The sequence below is a fragment of the Megascapheus bottae genome, chromosome 5, assembly GCF_031878675.1.
Source record: "Megascapheus bottae isolate mThoBot1 chromosome 5, mThoBot2.hap1, whole genome shotgun sequence".
NCBI classification, from domain to species: Eukaryota; Metazoa; Chordata; class Mammalia; order Rodentia; family Geomyidae; genus Megascapheus; species Megascapheus bottae.
Genome location: NC_143513.1, coordinates 35,641,128 through 35,666,948, shown reverse-complemented (window position 1 = coordinate 35,666,948; position 25,821 = coordinate 35,641,128). Strand labels below are relative to the sequence as shown.

Genomic DNA, 25,821 nt, shown 5'->3' with positions numbered 1-25,821 from the left:
CTTCCTTTTACAAAAATTAGACCATTTCAAGTGGATGAACGGAAATACCCTAAATTTAAGAAAGACATAGCCCTAAATTCAACAGTTAGGTTAGATATAGTTACTTGTAGGTGAGATCAGCTCTACCTTGGGAAAACAACATGAAGGCCTGTATTTGAGGAATAGGTTAATCTTGTCTGTATGACAAACGAATTGAAGTTCAAGGGACAGGCAATGATACATAATTGGTCTCTAGCTCAAGTTTAATCTTTTAATCTTCATAATATACTCAGAAGAATTCAAATTTAGGAATATAATATGTTACCTTATATCTATGTTACATTAACTACATATATGAACAACAAGAAGCTTCAATAAAATAAATGGACACAATTGACTGGAGATAAACAAAACCTAGAATGATTCAAAGTCTGTCATCTTAAATTATTTCCTTCCTCCTTTTCTTCTTTTCTTCCTTCCTTCCTTCCTTGCTACTGTCCTTCTCTTTCTTCTTTCCTCCCTTTCTTTTTCTCTCTATTCTTCCTTTATTGCTTTCTAAATTATTGCACGTAAATGATTTTATTAGTATGTACTTAATTTAATATTCATTATTGAAATACAGTCATAGTCCAAATGCAATTGAATCTTCAGTTTATTTTCTCTGGATGATTAGTAATTTCTTCAAATTTTGAAATTAAAAGCAAACATATTTTTGTAGCATATAACTAGGATAATTGTAACAGAAATATTCAGGCCTTCAAATTAGGTGACAGGTTACCCAAATTATCAAACAATGTTGAAAAATAGGTGCTGTTCTATTATACAAAGCTGTGTTTTGAAATAACCTTTTCAAATAAAGCAAATGACATGATGATATGATGACCTTTTTCTTGTTAAAGGCAAATGTCTTCCACTGGAATTACTTTCCTCTCTTAATTGTAAAACATCTTGACTTCTCCAAGTGTGACCATTGAATAGATATGTCATTCCTGTCATTTAAAAAAATGATACTGTTAAATATCTGTAAAAACTTAAATGTCAGTAAATACTGAAAATATGAAGTTGACTCGTAAATGTACCACAAATAGAAAATTTTTAGTCTTTTAATATTCTGAGATAATCAGTATAATTAATCATTGATATTATGGCTTATCTATGCACCCAAAAGCCTGATAAACTATATTATAAGCCATAATCATTCCTTTAGAAACAAGCTTGTCAATAGTAATTAATCATATTTTAAATTATTTATAGTATATGACAAGGAAAGAGTGGGATGGTTTGGAGCTCTAAATTTATCTCCCTTAGGAAATCATAATAAATATACAACAACATAGTGAAACAGTCTACTAACTTCTTTAAATCTCTTAATAAATCTTACAGTTGCCTGGTGAACTTGAATGCCTAGTGTGACTTTTTGAGGAACTCTTCTCTCAGGTATTATTACTCTGCTGTTGCCATCTCCCAATCTTTCACTTAAAGATTAGGAAAAAGGCAAAATCTTCAAGATGATATAGGATACACACATAAGTTATGCATGCCCACCCAAACAATATTAAACCGATGAATTCTGGTATAGAATACCAGAAGTATTGTTCTTCAAGAAGCACAGTTATTGAATTGGTCTAAAAAATTTGAAGTTACCAGAACTACAGGCAAACAACTGGGATTTGAGCACTGTCTCCACACTTACAAGATATCAACCTTACATAAGTGATTTATCTTCCCATTATCCCATATGATCACAACCAATAATGTGACTGGCAAGCTAGTACTTAGCTATTAAGAGAAACGTGAACATTAAATGAATATGTATATGTGAAAAATTAATAAAAATTCCAGGCTTTTTACAGATTTCACTACTTACAGCTGCCACAAGAAGTCACTTATTTTGTGTTACTGGCCTATAGCTTTCTTCTCTATGCCTGGGAAGCTCTTCAGAGAACATCTTAGACCAGATTACTCATTTTATTGTCACTAATCCCTTGCACCATGCTATTTACCTTCTTAATGGCTACCATTAATCTCTTAAACAGCAAATCCCTATTTAAACAAGTATGATTTGAATGTCTAGTTCTTGCTTTGGCACTAAAGATAAACATTCAATTGATATCTTATATTCTCTTCCAAGATGTTTACGGTATGGATGATAAGGAGAGAAGCCAAAGTTATTATAAATGTGGGAATGCATTTTAGAAGCAAAATGGAGACATGCCCATTTAAGAAAGTTTATCCAGGGGTTGTGAAGTAACATGGCAACAAATTGTAGCTAGCTATTTTGAGCAAGGTTGTTGGGAATAAGAATAGGTATAAAACAAAATGAAGGGATAAAAGTAAAAAGAGAGGCCCAGAGTTGGGCCTAGTGGTAGAGTGCTTGCATAGCATGCACAGGGACCTGGGTTCGATTCCTTGGTACCACATTCATAGAAAAACAGAAGTGGTACTGTGGCTCAAGTGGTAGAGCACAGGGCCTCAGTCTTCAGGCCCTGAGTTTAAGCCCCAGGGCTTGCCTTCATTAGCTACAGATTTACAGTCTCAATATATATTTAGTCTCCCAAATCCCTTTCACCTTATAGGAAAACATGGAATATTTCCACTTTGCTTATGAATTTATGAAGATGAAATATTAGGATGCCTCTTTCTCCAAGATGCTGGTCTTAGACATGCTCAAACAATGTTGTTTGTAGTCTGTGTCATTACATACTCACAGTAAAGGACATATCTGAATAGCTTTAAGGAATGTGCCAAAGAAGCAATGAGGCCAATTAGAAACCTGTTGTCTTGGACCTGCTAAAATTATTAAATTATTAGCTCTGTAGATTATAAATAGAAATGGAAATAATGGAAGTGTTCAAACTACTTAAATAAAGGACAGATTATTTCAGAATACGGGTTTCAAGACAGTGTCTCAAGAATGATTCTTTTGTGAAGGAGAAATATACAATGCTTTCAAATAGCATAATAGGGAAACATCGAATTGCATGATAAGCAAAGATATTCATTTGCATAATTTCCTTAATTGAACATCTTTCACATTATCAAAAATATACACAATTTTAATTATTCACAAAAAATGCTTCTCCGTAACCTTTTTTTGTGTTTTAGACAATACTTCTTAGACATAAGAATGTCAATATTAGATTCTACTCTTTATGAGGATCAGGTGCATGTCCATCATGAAATAAGTTTTAGATTGCCTTTTATTTCAAAGTTGTATTCTTATAAGAAAATCCTGACACTATCAATGAAATTATAATTCCTAATAGGAGATTTGGACCTTGCAATTCACAAACTGCTAATTACATTCCAGTTGAAACTTTACTTATGAAATCTGAGTAAACTGGCTGCCTTTTTACTCACCTACTGCCATATTAATAAATTACAAACAACATAGCTTCCCTATAGTTTGAGTCATTTACCTGATGCTTTGAAAGCTTCCCTCAAGCCATATCCAAGACACTGCTTACAGTTACACAATGTCTCCAAGCCACCCACAAAAAGTGTACATTATCACCTTCCTGTTGTCTTCATAATAGGATTAGAGAAATCAGAATGAGTCTGTATCTGGCCTCAGTTGGGTGTCCTGGAGACATGGGGGAAGGGTCATAACAATGGAATATTCACTTCTTGATACCTCTTTATTTTCCAGGTATGATATTTATCAATCTTATGACATTCAGGATGAAGAGGTTAGGGATTATTTGTGTGAACACACACATATATGTGTATGTGTGTTTGTGTATATACGTATATATACATACATATATATATATATATATAAAGAAAGTCTCATTTGCTATGAGTGGATGGATATATATATATATATATTTTTTTGCCAGTCCTGGGCTTGAGCTCAGGGCCTGAGCACTGTCCTTGGACTTTCTCAAGGCTAGAGCTCTACCACTTGAGCCTCAGCACCACTTCCGGCTTTTTTCTATGTATGTGGTACCGAGGAATCGAACCCGGGTCTTCATGCATGCTAGGCAAGCACTTTAACCACAGGCCAAACTCCCGGCCCAGGATATATATATTTTTTTTAAAAAATAGTTTGAATGGTTTCTTTTAGGGAGTAAATGATGTGCCTGTTACCTAGAGAGACTCATAAACATACACACTATATTTTTTATAGCTAATGACAAATTTCAATTGACAAGTCAGCTATTTTTTGAAATGCAGCCTTATAAACAGAGATAGATCTGGATTTACTGAGACTGGACATGTGTATGATTTCGAGGATGTTTTTAGTGAAATGATTTCAAGATTAGATGTGTAGAAAAATATTATTTAGAATGAGAAAGGAAACTACAGCAAGTTATAACATTAAGAAACTGCATAAACCACAAAATCTGTAACCACTTTACATCTATTTATAAATACACTGGGATTCTTTTCCTTATATTTTAAATTATAAACTCTTTGACCATACATTATTTTTTGCTAAGCCTGAGGCTTGAATTCAGAGCCTGGGCATGTCCCCAAGATTTTTTTTCAGGGATAGCACTGTTAACCACAACTCAACTCTGGTGTTTGTGTAGGGGGGGGGACGTTAATTGGCAATAAGAGGCTCAAGGTATTTCCTTCCAGGCTGTCTGTGAATTATGATATTCAAATCTCAGCCTTCCATGTAGCTAGAATTATAGGCATGAGTCACCTGCATCTGGTGCATGTCTTTATATCACAGTGAATTTGTAATAGCTTCCAATCAGAAAACAGTAGCATAACGCAGTCTTTCCTTTAGCATGTTTGGAAATTTCTTTGGTTTTCTATATAATATATGGCATTATAATGGAAATGATTACATTTATGGTTAAATTTGGTAAAATTTCTATCATTTTTTCATATATCAGTAATTAAGGTTGAAAACATTTTCACAGATCAGTATGAAGCACTACTTCTAAACATGCTTCTATCTTGTACTTTTTTCATGTATTTTTATTGTAATTAATAGAAGGATTACATTATGTTCACAAGATAAAAGGTGCATTACTCAAAGAGGCTCAGGAAAAGCACCCAGGCTCTGAGTTCAAGCCCCACACCGACGAGAGAGAAAGAGAGAGGGAGAGAGAGAGAGAGATACAGAGACAGAGACAGAGACAGACAGACAGACAGACAGACAGACACAGAGAGATTTGATAGATTTGATTGTCTTAAAATAAATATACTAAGATCAGTGGAAGATAGCAGCGGTTCAGTGTGAGACGTACTGAGCTCCTGCCAAGATTCGAATTCTGGCAGCGTAGGGGACAGTTTTTTTGTTTTGTTTTGCTTTTTTTTTTTTTTTTTTTACCAAAATTTATCCTAAGTAAGCTTTAGCACCACAGAGGAAAAAGGCAGAATACCGGTTTGAAAAGATAGTGTGGAGCCCCGCCAACCGCGGAGCAGCTGGGGAGACAAAGGGTCTTCTGAATCAGAGCAGAAACAGCGCTCCACAGCAGCGCAGACCCGCTGGCTGCAGACAGAGCCACACAGAGCCCGCACGAGCCCAGAGCAGACTGCACGGACCTGCCAGCTTCTCGGAACCAGAGAATCCAGCAATTTGTAAGTACCTCCAAGGAGAAGTTTCCACTTCTGCTCTTGGAATGGCATTGGGAGGGAGCCCATCCCCCACAAACTGAGAGCAGCACCATCTTGACTACTGGCAAAGACAGGCCAAAGCAATTGGAGCCTGAGAGGTGTTGCTGACAGCGCCATCTTTCTAACTGACAAAGGATTTCCTAGAGATCCCTCAGCCAGAAATCCAGTCCCAGCACTACTGAAGTCCAACCCCTGTACCCACCAAAGCCTGGGTAAACAAAGCTGCCCGCTGATCTTTCAGCTTTGTTTTACCAATCAAGCAATCTAATCCAAAAAACTGCAAAGCCAAATCACAAGAGAAAAAGACGTTGTGAAGTGTTTAGATCCCGAACTTAGTGGAGACACAAGTTTCCTGTCCTCCCCCGCTCAAAAAAAAAAAACCCTGAAAAATACCCTTTTGTTGGTTTATTTTTTTGGTATTTTGTTTGTTTTTTGTTTTTTTTGGGGGGGGGGGTTGGGGTTTTTTTGTTTAATTTTGTTTTGTTTTTATTTTGGGGGGGGTGTTCTGTTTCTTTTATTTGGTTGTTATTTTGTTTCTTTTTTCTTTTTAAAAATTGCATCATTGAAATCTCCTATATCTACTTCCCTATTTTCTCTCTATATATTCTTCTTATTACTCTTACTTTCATAAGTATTATCTAACTTCATCTAAACTTTATACTCAAATATTCTACCTGTCTATCCCCTTAGGTCAGTTATCCTTACACGATACCCTTTCTTCACTACTATAAAAATCTTACACTCCTACATTATTCATTTCCTACCTCCCTTGTGTTCTTTCATATTATTTTTCTATCTCTGTTCATCCTTCAACTCTAATAATGCATGGATCTACATTTGATGGTTGTTGAGCAATGCTGTGTATCTAGGTGTGCAATTATACTCTAGGTCCAGAGAGACTCAAATGCAATAGAGATTGGATTGAGGGGCTTATTTTCTTGGTTATAAATCGGTAATCTGTGGTTGTATTAGATTTGTATGTAAGTGCACAAAAAGAAAGAGTGATATTACCAATTTAAAAGAGCGAACATCTATTGTCAGCCACTAAAAAGGTCTAGGTTGGTTATATCTGAAAAACTATAATCTTGTTTAGTATTAATCTTGCTCCCATCCTCAAATGGGCAGAACAAGAAACTCAAGAAAAATGTCAAATCAAGGTATAGCATCTCCCACCCAACATAAACAGGTAATGGAGCAGTCAGTGGCAAATCCATAGGAGAGCCCACCAAGTGCTATACAAATGTGATTGATAAACATCATTAATGAAAAGTGTGAAAACATAAAGAAAGAGATAAGGGAGGACGCCGTAGCTAAAAAAAGAGGAAACCATAAACAAGGTGATATATGAAAAAGGGGAAGCCATAAAGGAGGCCATAATAAAAGTTTTTCAAAGAAAAATGGATGAATTCATAGAACCCACAAACAAAACGGTGACCGAACTCCAACAAATATCCAGAGAATAAAGCTGCTGAGCTAACCACTCAAAAGGAAATCAAGGAGCTAAAGAAATCCATACATGATCTAAAACAAGAGATACAAGGCATCAAAAATGAGCAATTAGAAGCAAGGGAGATGAAGAATAAAGTAGAAAGCTTTGAATGCAGGTTAGACAATACAGAAGAGAGAATTTCCGGGGTTGAAGATAATTTAGTTGTTACAGAAAAAGAACAGAAAAGGAATCAATTCAAATCTAGGAAATATGAGGAAATGCTTCAGGAGGTCCAAGATACAATTAGGAAGCCTAATTTAAGGCTAATTGGAATTGAGGAGGGTCCGGAGAAAGAAGTCAATGGTATTGGAAATATACTTCAGGGAATCATATCAGAGAACTTCCCAAATATCCAGAAGGGCACACCCATCCAGATACAAGAAGCTTTTAGAACCCCAAACAGACCTCAACAGAAAAGGACATCCCACCACCACATTATAATCCAAACTGGATCAATAGAGACCAAAGATAGGATCCTAAAAGCAGCGAGGGAAAAGAGAAAAATCATCTATAAAGGCAAACCAATCAGAATAAACCCAGATTTCTCAGCAGAGACCATTCAAGCAAGAAGAGATTGGAAGGATGTATGTCATGCCCTGAAGTCAAGTAACTACCAACCAAGAATACTATACCCAGCTAAGCTCTCATTCATAACTGAGGGAACAATAAAAACATTCCATTCCAGGGAAAAACTGCAACACTATGTAGCAACAAAACCAACACTACAGAAAATTCTCAAAGATGTTCTACACATAGAAAACTAACACAAATGTAATACAGAGAAAGACATGGCACCTAAAACTCATAACATCTATGTACCACAAGAACTATCAAGACACAGGCCCTAATGAAAGCTTGTAAAAATGGCAGGAGCTAATAAATATTAATCAATCCTGACTCTGAATATCAATGGACTTAACTCTCCAATTAAATGGCATAGATTATCTAGTTGGATCAAAAAACAAGATCCATTGTTCTGCTGTCTTCAAGAGACACATATTACCCCCCCCAAAAAAAAACCATTTTCTGAAAATGAGAGGTTGGAATAAATTCTATCAAGCTAATGGCCCCCATAAACAGGCTGGAGTTGCCATTCTCATATCAGATAAAATAGACTTCAAATTAAAATTAGTGAGAAAAGACAAAGAAGGTTACTACATACTATTAAAGGGATCTTTCCTCCAGGAGGACATAACCATCCTAAATATCTATACATAGAATCCCGGAGCTCCGAACTTCATCAAGGAAATTTCACTTTCACTGAAACCATACATAGATCGAAACACACTGATTGTTGGTGACTTTAACACACCACTATCACCTATGGACAGATCAACCAGGCAAAAACTCAACAGAGAAACCTTAGAATTGAACAACTATATAGACCAACTAGATCTAACAGACATCTGCAGATTATTCCACCCAGCAACAACACAATATACGTTTTTCTCACCAGCACATGGAACATTTTCCAAAATAGGCCACATTTTAGGGCATAAAACAAACCTGAACAGATTTAGAAACACTGAAATTATTCCCTGCGCTCTCTCAGACCACAAAAGCATCAAATTGGAACTGAAAACCCATCTCCAGCAACGAAAACCCTGTAACACATTGAGATTGAACAACATATTGTTGAATCACCAATGGGTCATCGAAGAGCTCAGAACAGAAATCCAACAGTTTATGAAATTTAACAATAAGCAGGACAGAAAATACCAGCTCCTTTGGGACATGGCAAAGGCAGTACTCAGAGGAAAATTCATGGCTCTGAGTGCCTACAATAACAAATTGGAAAAATCACAAACCAACAAGTTAATGTGTCACCTTGATCTCCTGGAAAAAGCAACAAACCAACCCTAATCCCAGTAGAAGGAAGCAAATTATTAAAAACAAAGCAGAATTAAACGATTTGGAATCCAAAAAAACTATAGAAAGAATCAACAAAACAAGGAGTTGGTTCTTTGAAAGAATATACAAAATTGAAAAACCCTTAGCAAATCTTACCAAAAAAAGAAGGGAGCATACCAAAATAAACAAAATCGCAGACGAAAATAGTAATATCACAACAGAAATGACCAAGATCCAGAGTATCATGAGCGAACACTTCTCAAACCTTTATGCCAACAAATCTGAGTATCTAGAAGAAATAGATGAATTCCTACCCAATATTAACATACCCACACTGAACCAAGAAGAACTATCCCAACTAAACAGGCCTATTTCAAGCACAGAAATAGAAATGGCAATAAGAGACCTTCCACCTAAGAAAAGCCCAGATGGATTCACAGCTGAATTCTATAAGGTCTTCAAAGCAGAGCTCACACCAATACTCCTCAAGCTCTTCAATGAAATTGAAAATGAAGGTTCTTTACCAAACTCATTCTATGAATCCAGTATAACCCTCATCCCCAAACCAGACAGAGATTCATCAAAGAAAGAGAACTATAGACCTATTTCTTTGATGAACATCGATGCAAAACTTCTTAACAAAATACTGGCCAACTATCTACAACAACTCATCAAAAAAATTATACACCATGATCAAACAGGATTCATCACAGGGAGGTAAAGCTGGTTCAACATATGCAAATCAATTAATATAATTCAACACATCAACAGGAGCAAGGACAAAAATCACATGATTGTCTCAATAGATGCAGAAAAAGGCATTTGACAAGATCCAAGACCCCTTTACGTTAAAAGCTCTGGAGAAACTAGGAATCCATGGAACATTCCTCAATATAATAAAAGCTGTGTATGACAAACCCACAGCTAGTATTATACTTAATGGAGAAAAGCTAAAGCCATTCCCTCTAAAATCAGGAATGAGACAAGGATGCCCACTCTCTCCACTCCTCTTTAACATAGTATTAGAATTCCTAGCCAGTGCAATAAGGCAAGAAGCAAGCATAAAGGGGATCCAAATAGGGAAAAAGGAAGTAAAACTTTCCCTCTCTGCAGATGACATGATCCTGTATTTAAAGAATCCTGTAGACTCTACTCCCAAGCTCCTTGAGCTGATTCAAAACTTTGGAAGGGTAGCAGGGTATAAAATTAACCCTCTGAAATCAACTGCCTTCCTTTATTCCAACAGTGAGAGGAATGAGGCAACAATCAGGAAAGCAATTCCTTTTGCAATAGCCTCAAAGAAAATAAAGTACCTAGGAATTAGCTTAACTAAGAATGTAAAGGACCTTTTTGATGAAAACTTTAAAACCTTGAAAAAGGAAATTAAAGCAAAACTGAGGAAATGGAAAAACCTCCCATGCTCCTGGATTGGAAGAATCAATATAGTGAAAATGGCAATCTTGCCAAGGGCTATCTACAAATTCAACGCAATACCCACCAATATCCCAATGTCATTCTTTAAAGAAATAGAAGAGGCAATCCAAAATTTCATATGGAATAATAAAAGACCCCGTATAGCAAAAACACTTCTTCGCAGAAAGAACAGCGCTGGAGGAATTTCAATACCAAACTTTGGAGTTAATTACAGAGCTATAATCATCAAAACAGCTTGGTACTTGCACAAGAACAGGCCTGAAGACCAATGGAATAGATCTAAGGACCAAGATATTAAACCACAGACCTATGGCCACCTAATCTTTGAAAAGGGAGCCAAAAAAATAGAATGGAAGGAAGATAGCCTCTTCAACAAGTGGTGCTGGCAGAACTGGTTAAGCACCTGCAGAAAACTAAAGATGGATCCTTCTTTGTCACCCTGTACTAGAATTAACTCCAAATGGATCAAAGACCTCGAGGTAAAAGTTGACACACTGAAAACTTTACAAGAAGAAATAGGAGATACACAAGTTCTTCTTGGCACAGGTCGAAATTTTCTTAATAAGGACCAAGAATCACAAATCAGAGAAAGGCTGGATAAGTGGGACTGCATTAAACTGCAGAGCTTTTGTATGGCAAAGGACACAGCTAGTTAATTAAGAAGCCTAAAGAATGGGAGAAGATCTTCACCAACCACACAACGGATAAAGGCCTCATATCTAAAATATATCAACAGCTCAAAAAATTGAATCACCCCAAAATTAATCTCCAGATAATCAACCATCCCATTAAAAGATGGGCCAAAGACTTAGAGTCTTCTCTGAAGAAGAAACAATAATGGCCTATAGACACATAAAGAAATGCTCAACCTCTCTGGTCATAAAAGAAATGCAAATCAAAACAACTCTAAGATTTCACCTCACTCCAGTTAGAATGGCCAGGATCAAGACCCTAGTAACAACAGATGTTGGAGGGGATGTGGCCAGGATAGATCACTACTACACTGCTGGTTTGAGTGCAAACTCGTTCAACCACTATGGAAAGCAGTATGGCAGTTCCTTAAAAGACTAAACATAGAGCTCCCCTATGACCCAGCAATTCCACTACTAGGCATTTACCCAAAGGTCCAGAAACAAGGACATACTAAATCCACTAGCACAACAATGTTCATTGCAGCACTATTTACCATAGCAAAGATATGGAACCAACCCAGATGTCCCTCAGTTGATGAGTGGATCAACAAGATATGGTATTTGTACACAACGGAATTCTATGCTGCTGTCAGAAAAAACGACATCGCCCCATTTGTTAGGAAATGGAAAGACTTAGAAAAATTCATATTAAGTGAAGTAAGCCAGACTCAAAGGAACATAGGCTCAATGGTTTCCCTCATTGGTCCTAATCAGTAGAAACCTTTGGCTCTCCTAACAGATATTTGCAATAGAACAAAACCTAGATACATAAGGCCATATAGTATGACGCTAAATGAAAGGATCTCTAGGATATAGAAACAAAAGCCATATAATGAGTGATTGTTGTTCTTAATGTGCTATGTTATCTCTCATCTCTTTTGCTGTCCCTTGGTTATCTCATATTGTTACAGTATCTCACTTTGTTACCTTATATATCGGATATATTTGTATTTGGTTATTTGAAATAGGATAGTGATGGGGGGGGAAACAGTATGAGCGTTGGTGGTAGGGGGGAGGGAAATGGGGACCAAGACATGAGAAAGGGTATCAATGTACGTGAATTAATTTACTTTCTATCTGGCAAATATAATGTAACCCTTCTATTAATTACAATAAAAAATATATGAAAAAAAGGTGCATTACTTCACAAACATTGATACCCTTTCTCATGTGTTGGTCCCCATTTCCCTCTTCCCTCCCCCGCCTCTCGTCTTGTTTTCCTCCTTTTCCTATCCAACTTCAAATAACCAAATAAACACATATACAATATATTACATAACAAGGTAAAATACTGGAATATGAGATAACCAAAGGACAGCAAAAGAGATGACATAACATAGTACATTAAAGACAACAATCACTCATTATATGGCTTTTTTAATCTATATCCAGGAGGTCTTTTCATTTAGTGTTTCACTATAGGGCCTTATGTATCTAGGTTTTGCTCTTTTGTAAATCTCTGCTAGAAGAGCCCAAGGTTTCTACTTATTATGACAAATGAGGGAGACTATTGGGCCGATGTTCTTTTGAGTCTGGCTTACTTCACTTAATATGATTTTTTCTAAGTCTTTCCATTTCCTTACATATGGGCCGATGTCATTCTTTCTGACAATAGCATGGAATTCCATTGTGTATAAATACCACATCTTGTTGATCCACTCATCAACTGAGGGACTTCTGGGTTGATTCCATTATTTTTGCTATGGTAAATAGTGCTGCAATGAAAATCATTGTGCTAGTGGATTTAGTATGTCTTTGTTTCTGGACAAGTGGGTAAATGCCAAGTAGTAGAATTGTTGGGTCATAGGGGAGCTCTATGTTTAGTACTTTGAGGAACCGCCATACTACTTTCCATAGTGGTTGAACAAGTTTGCACTCCCACCAACAGTGGACACCTATTTTTGAGTTGAAAAGGTAATTGGGCCTAGCTGCTGCTGGCTCACACTGATAATTCTAGCTACTCAAGAGGCTGAGATCTGAAGATCGAGATACAAAGCCAGCCTAGGCACTAAAATCTCCAATACTGTTTTCTCCAATTAACAAATAGAAAATCAGAAGTGGCACTGTAGCTCAAGTGGCAGTGCACTGCCCTTGTGTTGAAGAGCTCAGTGACAACACCCAGGTCCAAGTTTCAATCCATACAACTAAAAATCGAAACAAAAACAAATGTATGGTTGTGAGAAATTGTGGACATCCTACTCAAAGAATTAGTTTTACCATTCAACCACTATGGAAAGCAATACAGCAATCCCTCAAAAGACTAAACATAGAGCTCCCCTATGACCCAGCAATTCCACTACTTGGCATTTACCCAATCATCCAGAAAGAAGGACATACTAAATCCACCAGCACAACAATGTTCATTGCAGCACTCTTTACCATAGCAAAGATATGGAACCAACCTAGATGTCCCTCAGTTGATGAGTGGATCAACAAGATGTGGTATTTATACACAGTGGAATTCTATGCTGCTGTCAGAAAGAATGACATCGCCCCATTTGTTAGAAAAAATCATATTAAGTGAAGTAAGCCAGACTCAAAGGAACTTAGGCTCAATGGTTTCCCTCATTTGTCCTAATCAGTAGAAACCTTGGTCTCTCCTAGCAGAGATTTGCAATAGAGCAAAACCTTGATACAAAAGGCCATATAGTATGATGGTAAATGAAAGGATCTCTACGATATAGAAACATAAGCCATATAATGAATGATTGTTGTCCTTAATGTACTATGTTATCTCTCATTTCTTTTGCTGTCCCTTGATTATCTCATATTGTTACGGTATCTTACTTTGTTTTCTGATATATTGGATATATTTGTATTTGGTTATTTGAAATAGGATAGGGAAGGGGGGAAACAAGATGAGGGGTGGGGGTGGGGGGGAGGGAAATGAGGACCAAGACAAGTGGAAGGATATCAATGTCTGTGAATTAATGCACCTTCTGTCTGGCAAATATCATGTAACCCTTCTATTAATTACAATAAAAATATATGAAAAAAGTATTAGTTTTACTTGGAAAATTACAGCCTTGAAGAGCAACATTTTTGTTTTGTGGTGATCCTGGGACTCAAACTTGGGGGCTTGAAGCATAGCTCCAGTTTAATTTTTTCGTAATTGAAGGTAAGACTGTTCAGGCTGGCTGCAATTCTCAGATATCTGTTCCCTGAATAACATTTTAAGTTGTGTCAGGCAATAAAAACAATTTAGCAGAAAAAGACAGAGAGAGAATAGTTTTCCGTGGGGAGAGCAGAGCATCATTAACATAGAAGGATGTGCATACGAGCAAGGATCTATCTAGAAGCAGGAACTAGGACTTGTTTGTGGAGTGGGACATTGACAATTTGAGGGTCTTTAGATGTCATTATGTCTGTTTTGTTTCTGAAATGTGCAGAGATATAATAGTGTAGCTTGGGAAGATAAGGATGTGTTACAGACTTGAGAAAAGCAAAAGAAGGGGCATGCTTCAAGCATGGCCTATTAGAGGGCTTGCCTAGCATTCATGAGGCCCTGGGTTCTATTCCTCAGTACTACTACATAGAACAAGCCTGAAGTGGTGCTGTGGCTCAAGTGGTAGATGGCTAGACTTGAGCACAAAGAGGCTCAGGGATAGTGCACAGGCCATGATTTCAAGCCCCAGGACTCGCAGAAGGGAAGGAAGGAAGGAAGGAAGGAAGGAAGGAAGGAAGGAAGGAGGGAGGGAGGGAGGGAGGGAGGGAGGGAGGGAGGGAGGGAAGGAAGGAAGGAAGGAAGGAAGGAGAGAGAAAGGGAAAGGAAGGAAGGGAGGGAGGGGAGAAAGAAAGAAAGAAAGAAAGAAAGAAAGAAAGAAAGAAAGAAAGAAAGAAAGAAAGAGAAAGAAAGAAAGAGAGAAAAAAGGAGGAAGGAAGGAAGGAAGGAAGGAAGGAAGAAAAAGAGGGAGGGAGGGAGGAAGGAAAATATAGAAAGAAAGAAAAGCAAAAGAAATATGAATTGCCATCAGTAAAAATGTAAAAAGATATATTTATTGGGAATCCAAAATCTGGTGGTGTGTTTACATTGCTATCATTTGAAATTATGCTCACAAATCTCAAGTGAGTCCAGAACACATAATTACATTATTTTAAATAGGGACATACAGCTATTAAGTCATAGAATAAGTAATAAATAGGTTTAATTTAGATTTTAATTGGCCTTTTCCCATATTAATTTGACGGACATGCTGGAAAAAGGCTGAAATATTTTTGACTAGAAGAAAAAATATTGAAGAATGGAACCCAACCAGGAAACAAAGTAACATTTTGGAGAAGCAATTGACAAAGACCATGACCCAGATTATTTGGGGTACATTAATAAATAGATAAATATTTGTGGATTTCATTGGAAAATAGAATATCATATTTACAACCCAGATTTTGGCAACTCGTGCTTATTGATAATGATGATAACATCTTGTGTATTAATATCCAGAATAGGAGGAAAGACAATAAGGAGCAAAGAAGTTAGAAGGATTCAGTAGCCCAAATCAATGTTGATTATTTTTTGGTAGGGGTTCAATATTTCATGAAAATTGTCAGGAAATGTGGTAGAAAAAAAATTTCCTGGGAGCCAAGAAATAAAGTCACGGATAGAAATGGGATTAACCATAAAATATATGAGTTAAAATATGATGATGCCTATTGCCCAAAGCAATAATAATGTAAATAAGGAAAAATATATAATTGGAAAAAGGAAGCAAAGTAACTCATTTATTGCCTCTCTAATCTTTGAGGTATTGAGACATGTGTACAAGTATAACTCCTATAGTCATGTTCTTAAAAGATTTTTTTTAATTTCCTTTAATGAAAGGTGAAAGAAATGTGATAGGGGGCCACAATATGTGCATGAGCACACACACACACAAGCATACAAGTGCACACATGCACACACATGCACATTAGCATGATAAATATAATGATGAACTCTTGTGTAGGCTTGGGTGGATGTATTTCACTTGGACTGGAGGATTAAGGAATGTAGCAGAGTAGCGGGGTGACTGTGTCAGGTCATTCCTAAAACACAAGAAAGGCAAACGAGAGAGGAAGGCTAATTTAAATAGTAGGAAGTCTGTCTGGGAAAAGTCTTAGAATTAGCATTTCAAGTTTAATGTCAACGCTCTGCCACCTTCTTCCCAGTGGTCTCCCTCTATAGAAAATAAACCTTCTGTCTGTGACCTACAGGTCAACTCACTGGGACTGTACTGATCTCTGAATTCCTATGGATTTTACCATGAGACCTGTGCCTAAGAACAAGAAAGAATGATCTCTCATACATGATTCCTTCAACCTTTTACTTGTACTTGTACCCAGCTGAAATGTAAATTCTTGAAGAGTGGAAGCCAAGTTGTATGCTTCCTTAAATTTTCCCAAGTGATGTGCAGAGACCTGTACATGTAATTGTAGCATAAAATGATGTCAACCAATTTTCTTTCTGCAGTATTAAGGTTTGAACTTAGGACCTCACTTATCACAGGCAGATACCCTACCACTTGAACTACATCCCTCCAGTATCCATCCCAATAGCTTTAGTTGTTTTGAGGATAGGCTTTTGGGTTTTGTCCTGGGCCAGCCTTGGAAAGTGATTTTCCTATATCTTGTATGATTATGATTGAAAGTATCAACCATCAAGACAACCTTATTGGTTGAGATGGGGAGAGGCCTTGCTCACTTTTTCCAGTTAGCTGTAAATTGCTATCCTTCCTCCTGCATATCTAGGATAAGCATGAATGCCATGTGATTTAAATATTTGATTAATGTAATTCCCATCCGAAGATACTCAGTTAAATATAGTTTTTCTGTATCTCAACAAAATATTGTGGTTTAGAGTTAGGATTTTAAATGTCTTAAAAAATGATTGGTGGTTTTGGGGTGTGAGTCCAGGTCTTTATACATAATAGGCAGGTATTCTCCCAGTTGAGCCATACCTCTAACCCTTACCTGCAACTTAAAAGAAAGCATTTTGTTAAATACATCTCCATGAAAGCGCCCTCATATGACAGTTTGCTTTGTAGTAAATATTTAGCACTTGAATGTATAATGATTGATTAGATGGACATTACACACATTCTTGGTTCTGACCTCATGTTATCATCTATATAACTTAATTCCACTTAATTATTTTCCAATTTAAAAAAATCAAATAGAAAATTCAATGCAATTGTCAAGCCATCTCATCCATGTAAATCTTTGGTTTGGATTGTAATATACCCCTTCATCCAGAAACCATCAATATCATTCACTTAACCCACTTTCAATTAAATATTTTCTCTTTACTATTCACAAGTTGCCACCCACTATGATTCACATGCTTCTTATTGTCTGGAGTCTGTGAGAAATGGAAGAACCCATACTACTTTAGCACCTCTGACAGTTTGTTTAGCCACTCGTACCTGCTGTCTCCCAGGCAACCAGGTTAGTGTTGTATTTAATTTGGCATCATTGTTCAGTGATGCTTCATGGTTACTAAGAGAAATAAGAAAATATGTACAACAGTTATTTAATTCTTTAGGTATATTTTAGTGTTCATAGATACAATGGGTAAATAATATCATAATTTATGTTTTTAAATCTATATGTGAACTCAGCATTACTGAATGTTACACCTAAACAGTCCTTAAATGGCTTCTTGAGAGCACCCAACATATTATGAATCATAATTCATAAAAATGTTGTCTACATAGTGTGTATCACATGCATATATTATGTATAATATTAGCTTCATATTGTTATAAATAACTTGTCATAGTAACTTATTATAAATGCTTGTTAAATGATAGTTCCTAGAAAAGGATTTTGTCGCCACTCTGAGTATATTTGTATTTCATTTTAGCTTGTTGAAAGTACCATATTTGTTCTCATTCTGTAGCATTTGTTTCCCTGATCATTAAATAATGAAGGTGGCTTGGAAACAGTGATAGTATTATTCAGTGCCAGCTCAAGGCCAGTCATGAATCATGATGTTTAGTTGCAAATCAGACTTTGTCCTCTGCTGTGCTCCAGCACCACAAGAGTATTAGGAAGTAAGTAAATATTGGTGAGTTGAGATAAAGGCTACTTTAAAAGTTGAGGAAGAAAAACTGAAGGTTTGGCCCAAATGGTAGAGGTGCTGCATACCAAGTGTGAGAGCCTGAGTTCAAAAAGAATTTAGAGGCAAAATTAGCCTTTTAAAATGCCTGTTGGCATTTGTATTTCTAAGCCTGAGGTGTGTAGAAACACTTAGGACTTAACTCATAAGGGCTAAAACATTTCTTTAAGAAGTTTTTACCTTGGCAACTGGTCCAAGTTTATGACAGTGTGACTGGGCTGACACTGGTAAGGTGTGTGACACTGAGGAAACAATCTTGAACAGGCAGGAGCACTGCAAGCAAAGGAACCAAAACGGGACCAATGTTTTGTGAAAAGAAGTGCTTTTAGTTGTTTTTTTTTTATTTAAAATTACTTCCTTTCTTTGATCTTGCTATTTTCCAGTTAAAAGTCCCCATGTAAAAGTAGATGAATAAATAAAACAACAAGTATTTCTTTTGAAAGTGAAAGTCGTGTATTTAAACCATTTCAATGACATTTCTACAAGAAAAAACTTTGTTTGGGGGGTGTCAGGAAGTACTAGAAAAGCAAACAAGACAGAAAATAGCTCCTTAGATGTTAACAGACTACAGATTACTTTGTCATTTCCAAACTCAGAAAATAAACCTGCCATATGGTTTGAATACCAGAGAAGTTACTAGATTCACAGATGCAATATTGCTACACTGTATTGTGCTATTTCTCTGATCAAACCATTTTTGGGATTCGGAACTCATTAAAACAAATCATTAGAACGTAGTAAAACATAGAGTGCAGCCCGCTGATTATTTCTTTCAAATATCTCCAAAAAAATTCTTAAATAATAAGCCGTTCATTCAGATAATTGATATTGCTATTATAGACTCAAATATTGTTTATGGTATATGTTACACTAAAAAAATTCAAATTCACTATCCTATTTAATTTAAAGTGGCAAACAGTTGGGCCACAGTGGCTGACACCTACGACCCTAGCAACTCAGAAGACAGATTGATCTCAAGCCAGGGAGAAAAATGAATTCAATCCATTCCTCTTTAATTAACTAGCATTCAATAAATTGATCGATCAATCAAGGCCAGATGTGAGGGCAATGGCTCTAGTAATAGAATTGAAGATAAAAATCCATGCAAGCTCACGGCTGTAGTTTAGCATATAAAAGACAAAAATAATAGGTGATAACAAACAAAAGAAATGTATCGGCTTTCCTTTATATTTTTTCGTGCTAACACTGTAATTACATTTTGATTGCATTAATTCACTGTGGAATTTATACTTCATCGCTCAAGAGAGGAGCCAATGTTAGTGAGTAAATGCAGGAGAGTTTGTGTTAATGTGTTGGCTCTTTTATCCTTTTCAAAAGCAAAATAAATCATCCCTAATGAAATCTGACTTATATTTGCTCTTGTCTCCTTTAAATAGTCTTCCACACTCTTTTCAAACATCTTCACTAGCACATTCTTAGTTAAATGTTGCCTGTCCAATCACTCTAAAAACCATAAGAAAGTGCTTTACATTTCACTCACTTGCACCACTCTCTGTGTACCGATTTTCTGGCACTCCAGTGGGCAGGGACTGTCTGTTAGCATCTTTGATTTTGATCATCTGTCACAATATTTGAGGAGATGATGCTAGATATGAATTTAACCATCCTAATAGTTATTTTGAAATAATTTTATCTTACATTTGGGTATCTTATGCCCTTTGACAGGTAAATATAATTAGGTAATTTAATGTCAGTTAAACTGGATTTATTTTTTCTTGCAAAAATTAAATTTTAATTTATTTTGTATGTATGCATACAAGTTTTTAGGACTTTATCTCAGGGTCTGAATATATCCCTAAGTTTCTTTTGCTAAAGGCTAGTACATTACCACTTGAGCCACAGATTCATTGCCAGCTTGTTTTTAGTTCATTGGAGGTAAGTCTCATGGACTTTCCTGCCTGGGCTGGTTTTGAACCGCAATTCTCAGATTTCAGCCTCCTGAATTAGGATTACAAATATGAGCCACTAGTGCCTTAAGGACGGCTATTGGCCTTCAGATCAGAAGCTCTTAATTTGCTGACTCTACATCTACAATGTTCATAGTTATGTCTACAAAAATAAAAATAATAGAAGCATTTTCTTCAATCTTTTTTTCTTTGTCATCCATGGATTTTATGAGCTAGAGCAAATTCATTCAGAAGCAGCCATTACAGTCTTACTCTCTGAAGAGGCACCATGCAACAGCATAGAGACACATCACACAGAGGAATCCTGTGAGAGCTAATACTGCAGGAAACCAGTTATCTGGGCTCCAGTAGTACGAAATCTTCCTTAAGACAGAAGTGGTAATCTGGGAAAATGCAATAAATATTCACAAAGCATTAGTAGTGTTGTTTATAAAATTAAAAGAATATAACATATGGCATCTTTTTATATCTCATCATTTCTTCTCTTTAATTTATTAATTTAATAAAAAACCATAGGATGTTTATTCGAAAAATTAAAAGCCATGATACAACAAATTGCCAGGCATGATAAAATAATTCCTTGCCCTGCCAATAAAAACACATATTTTCTTTGGAAACAAATGTCTCTGTTCCTCATACTCCCTCTGGCCTGCATCTTCTTTACTGCCCAGTACCTCCAGTGAACACTTACTCTGTCAGATTTAGCTTCCAAGTTCACTCTTGCAGGAAGCCTAATTTGCAGATAGAAATTGCAATTTTTCTCTCATTCCTCATATTTATACTGTAACACCTAGAACACTTTATAATATTCATTTCCTTCCATTGTGTGTTGTGATCAAGACCATTTCCTGCTCTTCTCTATGGGGTTATGCAGGTTTTGGCATGAAGATAATTGTAATGTGTGTTGGCTCAATGACAGTGACTTAGCAAGTTGTTCATAGGACAAAATAACATTTTTATAAATGAATCACACCATCATTTCCTTTTTCCACTTTTTACAACAAAAGACCAACTAAGATTTTCCCACAGAATTTCTCACTGCTGTCTAAACTTTGACCACTAAGAATCTAGGAATAAAAAATTTAGATATTTTAATCTATGACTGAGGAACAAAATATTCCCAGCAGATGGCAGCGCAAGACTGGGGAACCTGACAATAAACGTGCCCTTCAAGGTAACAAATAATGCTTGAGGCTAGTTTCATAGAAATGAAAGGAAAGGGAAGGGAATGAGCTATAGAACAGAAAAAAAATCATTAGAGATAAAAATCAATCAAAAATAGCAGTAGCACAAATAGCATTACTTACATCATTCAGGGAAAGGAATACTTATTTTGTTGAATTTTGCTACTGGCTGAGATTAAGTATTGTGTGACTAAGCTTTCTGCTTTGTACTACAATACTGTGGGCATGTTTGGGCAAAGAAAGATGAAGAAATAAGCTAGGCTTCCACAGTGTCCGTTGAAATACTATACGTTTATTTTCTTAAAGAAATAATCCTCTAATAGTACTGTCAAATGTTAAATAGACCAAAAGTAGGGCAGACAATTTTACTGTCACTTACACAAATCTATTTTATGTCATTAAGAATTAACAGTGTGTATTGGCATGTGCCTATAGTAGCAGTTATGCTAGAGGCTAAGCCCAGGGGTTTTGAGTCCAGCCTGGATAACATAGGAAGATAACATCTCACAATGTAACATAATGATAGCAATTCCAATACCAATACCCAATATATTTAACACCACTAATTTAAGGAAAAAGATACAGTTCACTTTCTTAGGTTGCCTACTTTCCTTCCTTCCCTCCTTCCTTCCCTCCTTCCTTCCTTCCTCCCTTCCTTTCTTCTTTCCTTCCTTCCTCCCTCCTTCCCTCCCTTCCCTCCTTTCTTGTTCCTTTCTTTCCAGCAGATACTTACTGAATACTGTATTTCAATAATCACCCTATAAAGGACACATAGAACCTTTAAACCAAAAGGATGGGGCCAGCATTTATTTATCAGCCATTGTGTGCCATACTTGAGTTAAGTTCTTTAGCAAGTTATTTAGATTCCAATAATACTCATCTCATAACTTTCATATAAAATAATTACTATTTTGTCCATGAGAAACCAGCTGTATCAAACCAAAGAAAGGTACTTGAAAAATGCCTTCGGTTCTTCAGTTCTGTCTTCCTACTTCAAAAACAAGGGTAGAATTTCCTAGTATGTTTTGTTATCTGATATTTTTTCCTTTTATAATATACTTACAAAAATATTCCTAAAGCTTTAATTTTTTAAAAAAGAAAGTGATATATATTCTTAAGATTATTCCTAAGTCTAAAGCGAGTTTAGGGAACTGAATAATGACATAAAAAAGAATGACAGATTTCTACAGGGATTAAAGTTAATATTAATGCCTTATATTTTCATAACATTATGTATTACAAGATTTTTCATGTCTCTTGTTTCATTTGATCCTTACATCTTTTGAACAATACAGGCAGCTATTCTAATCCCTCTAGTAATCCATGTGCACTGGGTAAATATTTAAATATGTATTACATGCAAGCCTGACTGCACTTTTGTAACTGGTGGTTCAAGTCAATTTCAAAGAAATGAATTTGGAAGTATTTCATATTTCTCTATGATTCTGTTTCTTAATTAATTATCACATATGTTATATTTTAAATTATTTGGAGCTGCCAGAAGATTTATAAGAACAAAATATTAGATCGAGCTTTACCTCTTATACTAACAACTTTCTTTTCCTCTGCTCTACCATCAATTCTGCTGAACTTACTGAAATTAGCTTTGTGCTGTGTGTTCAACAAAGGTCAAATTCCCAACATTGTCTCCACATCTTTATCCATTAGTCTGTCTTCTCGTCCTGCTTCAGGCCCAGTCCTTTCTGGTTCCACACACTCTTTCTCATTTGGTGTAATGAATCCATGTATTCTCATATACATGTTATTCATTTCCAACATTTCTAAATATCTTTGTTGTTTCTCATATTTTTCAAGCTGAAATACATTTTCCAGTAGTTTCTGCTCTATATTTATTGACTCTTTCAACAAAATTTCCAAATAAGGTGTAATTTTATTAGATATAAATCTCTACAGATGCTGGGGCTTATATATTTAGCACTATACAATACCTTTTCCTCACTTTATTTCATTCCTTTCTTTTCTTTTATTTATTTCTTTTTCTCCCACTACCTTACTGAACTCATTAGAGAATTTCTCAAACTTTAAGCTTTTCTCTGTCTTTCTCAGCTTTCCTGGATTTGCCACTTACTAAGTCTGGGACATTGAAGAAATTAAACTTCAGGTGTGTCAGCATTGTTTTTGTAACATGGACAAAATGTTGTATTTATTTAATGTGAAAATTGTATGTATAGATAGATTTGCAATCAAGATTAAGTAAGAAGTTTTATCAGTTTTTTTAGCTAAGAAAAACTACTAAAATTTGCTTTAATTATTCTATTCTGAAGTTTTTGGAAATTAGTTTAGACCACGCACATTTTAATGGGCAAACTGTATCTGTTCTGAATTTGTTTCTAGATGTGGCTTGAAAGTTGTCCAGTTGTCTACTTAAATTTGCATAAGAAGACACACTAATGAAATACTACTCTATTTGGACAATTTAGCTATTATCTCCAAGCAAGGAGCAGGAGGAGTGATAAACTGAATTGCTGAGGACTGACAGAATTTTGTATATCATCAGATATTTATCTCCATGATAGGTAAATCACCACCAAAACCAAAGAAATTTCCCATCTGTCATTTGGACATGAGCTAGGATTCTGATATCCTTGTGCAGTTTATCTTTTCTGATTCACAGCCTTTATAATTTAACCTGTTATATTTTACAGAAAAGACAATAGTAAAAATGTTTCTTATCATGAATTCTTTTATCCGTGGGTATTAGATTCATGACAGGTGTAGAGGCTCCATCTAGTAGATTAAAATGTATAAATTTCTACTGACTTTGTAATAATTTCCTTTAACTCTCAGTCAAAAAAACCCTTAAGAAATATTGTCAAAATGAGCCTGGTATCCTCGCTGCTCAGGAGGCTGAGATCTGAGTATCATTGCTCAAAGCTAACCTTGGCAGTCAAAATTAAATGTGATGAAAATTACGTCCTTTGACTGTTAAGATTTACATGTAATAGATAACTCAGTGTATAATAAAAATATAATTAATTTTATAACTAAGGGAGAAGTATGATTTAATTATAAGAATGATATTTCCTAAAATATTCAAGCTACCAGAGACTAGTACATGTAATTTTCTCTCTATATATATCTCCTTTTTTTGGATCAGATATAATACTACTTTTCTTGAAAATAAACTAGTTAACAGTTCACTTTAAATAACAGAGTAGTCAAACTGCATCAAGAAATTGTAGGTCATTATCCAGGATGTTATTAGCTTATGAAAGGATAAATGTATATACATCAGACTGTTTTTCTTTAACCTTCTCCAAATTATATCAAATAGTTCCTTTTATATTTTTTCTTTTTTCCTGTTTCCTAATGGAAGTTGGATGATCACAAAGACTAAGAAGTAAGTTAAGTTTTGATATTTATTTATGCAATTGACTTTATTTTACAGAGTTGTCAAATATGCCACAATACACATAGAAAAAAAGAATGACACATAACACAGCAGAAAGTAAAATAGCTCCCAGGTCATAAAGAGACTTTAATCTTATCTATACCTGAAGAGAGAATCGTGATTTAACCACTTTGTTCCCATTTCTACATTTTGAGAAGAAAAATTGCATAGCCTTATAGATAGAAGTTGAATAGAAGAATGAACCATGAGATATCACAAGGATTCCCAGATTCCTCATAGATCCACAGCAGCTTTGATTATTGTTTCATAAGGGATAACACACACAATATTGGACACATCTGTTCTTCATGCACTGTTTGATCAAATAAAATGGACACGTGGCCCTTTAATGTGCTTCCTCACAGCCTCTCCTATTTCTGGCCAACCATAAATGTATTACATTCATCACTAACAGCCCATTAGATCAATTTTCTTTACTGATTTATACACATGAATAATTTGATATAACAGTGGCAGATGTGTCACAATTCTGCTAGTGCATTCAACATGTTTAATTTACTTTATTTTCTTGTATTCATCTAATGAAAGCAACGTAAGTCATTTCTAGTTATCAGAGCAATGTATTTTTCCTAAAGGAATGCATGAATTCATAAGTTTTGAGAAATGCAGACATAGCAGAACAGAAAAACACACATGTCATTTGGAAACAGACATCCAAGCTGGAAGATTGGCTGTCAGTTGAGTTGAGCAAACCAGTTTCCATTTGAGATAATGCTTCTGGGCTGGTAGGATTGCCTTGAGGAATCACAATGTCATATGTGAGTTTATATAATGGTATAGAAGGCAAAACTTTTTACTCATTACTAATGCTATTCCTAAATTGGTATTTTACTCTTCATATTAGAAAGACTATAAGCAAGAAAAAATTAGCTCAATGTGGAGGTCAAATAAACATAGAAATATCCAAGGAACTTCCTCTCCAGGTGAACAAGTCAGAGTGGTTATTAAAATGCAGATCGCAGAATGAATACATTTCTATAATCTCTGCTGACATTTTACAAAAAGTAGAGGGTAGACTCAATTTAGCAGAAAGTGTCATTTATACTTTGACTTTCTCCAAATGTTGCAAATTTCTACAGATAATTGACCCTTTACATTGCCATAGTACCCTATTGTTCCTTGAATTGAAAGTTAAACTTTTTATAGTAGCTATCTATTTATTTT

At 35.6% G+C, this 25,821-nt stretch overlaps 1 protein-coding gene across 1 annotated transcript in view; it reads right to left on the bottom strand.

Moving 5' to 3' along the window:
* The window catches only part of LOC150063214 (cadherin-related family member 3-like), a 173,540-nt gene that overhangs the window by 14,569 nt on the left and 133,150 nt on the right, over positions 1-25,821 (bottom strand). The window contains exons 20-22 of the mRNA XM_090332223.1: positions 20,293-20,423; positions 18,293-18,385; positions 17,418-17,490 (exon numbers count right to left, since the gene is read on the bottom strand). Coding sequence (XP_090188349.1) covers positions 17,418-17,490; positions 18,293-18,385; positions 20,293-20,423 — 297 coding nt within the window. The remainder of the gene's footprint in view (positions 1-17,417; positions 17,491-18,292; positions 18,386-20,292; positions 20,424-25,821) is intronic.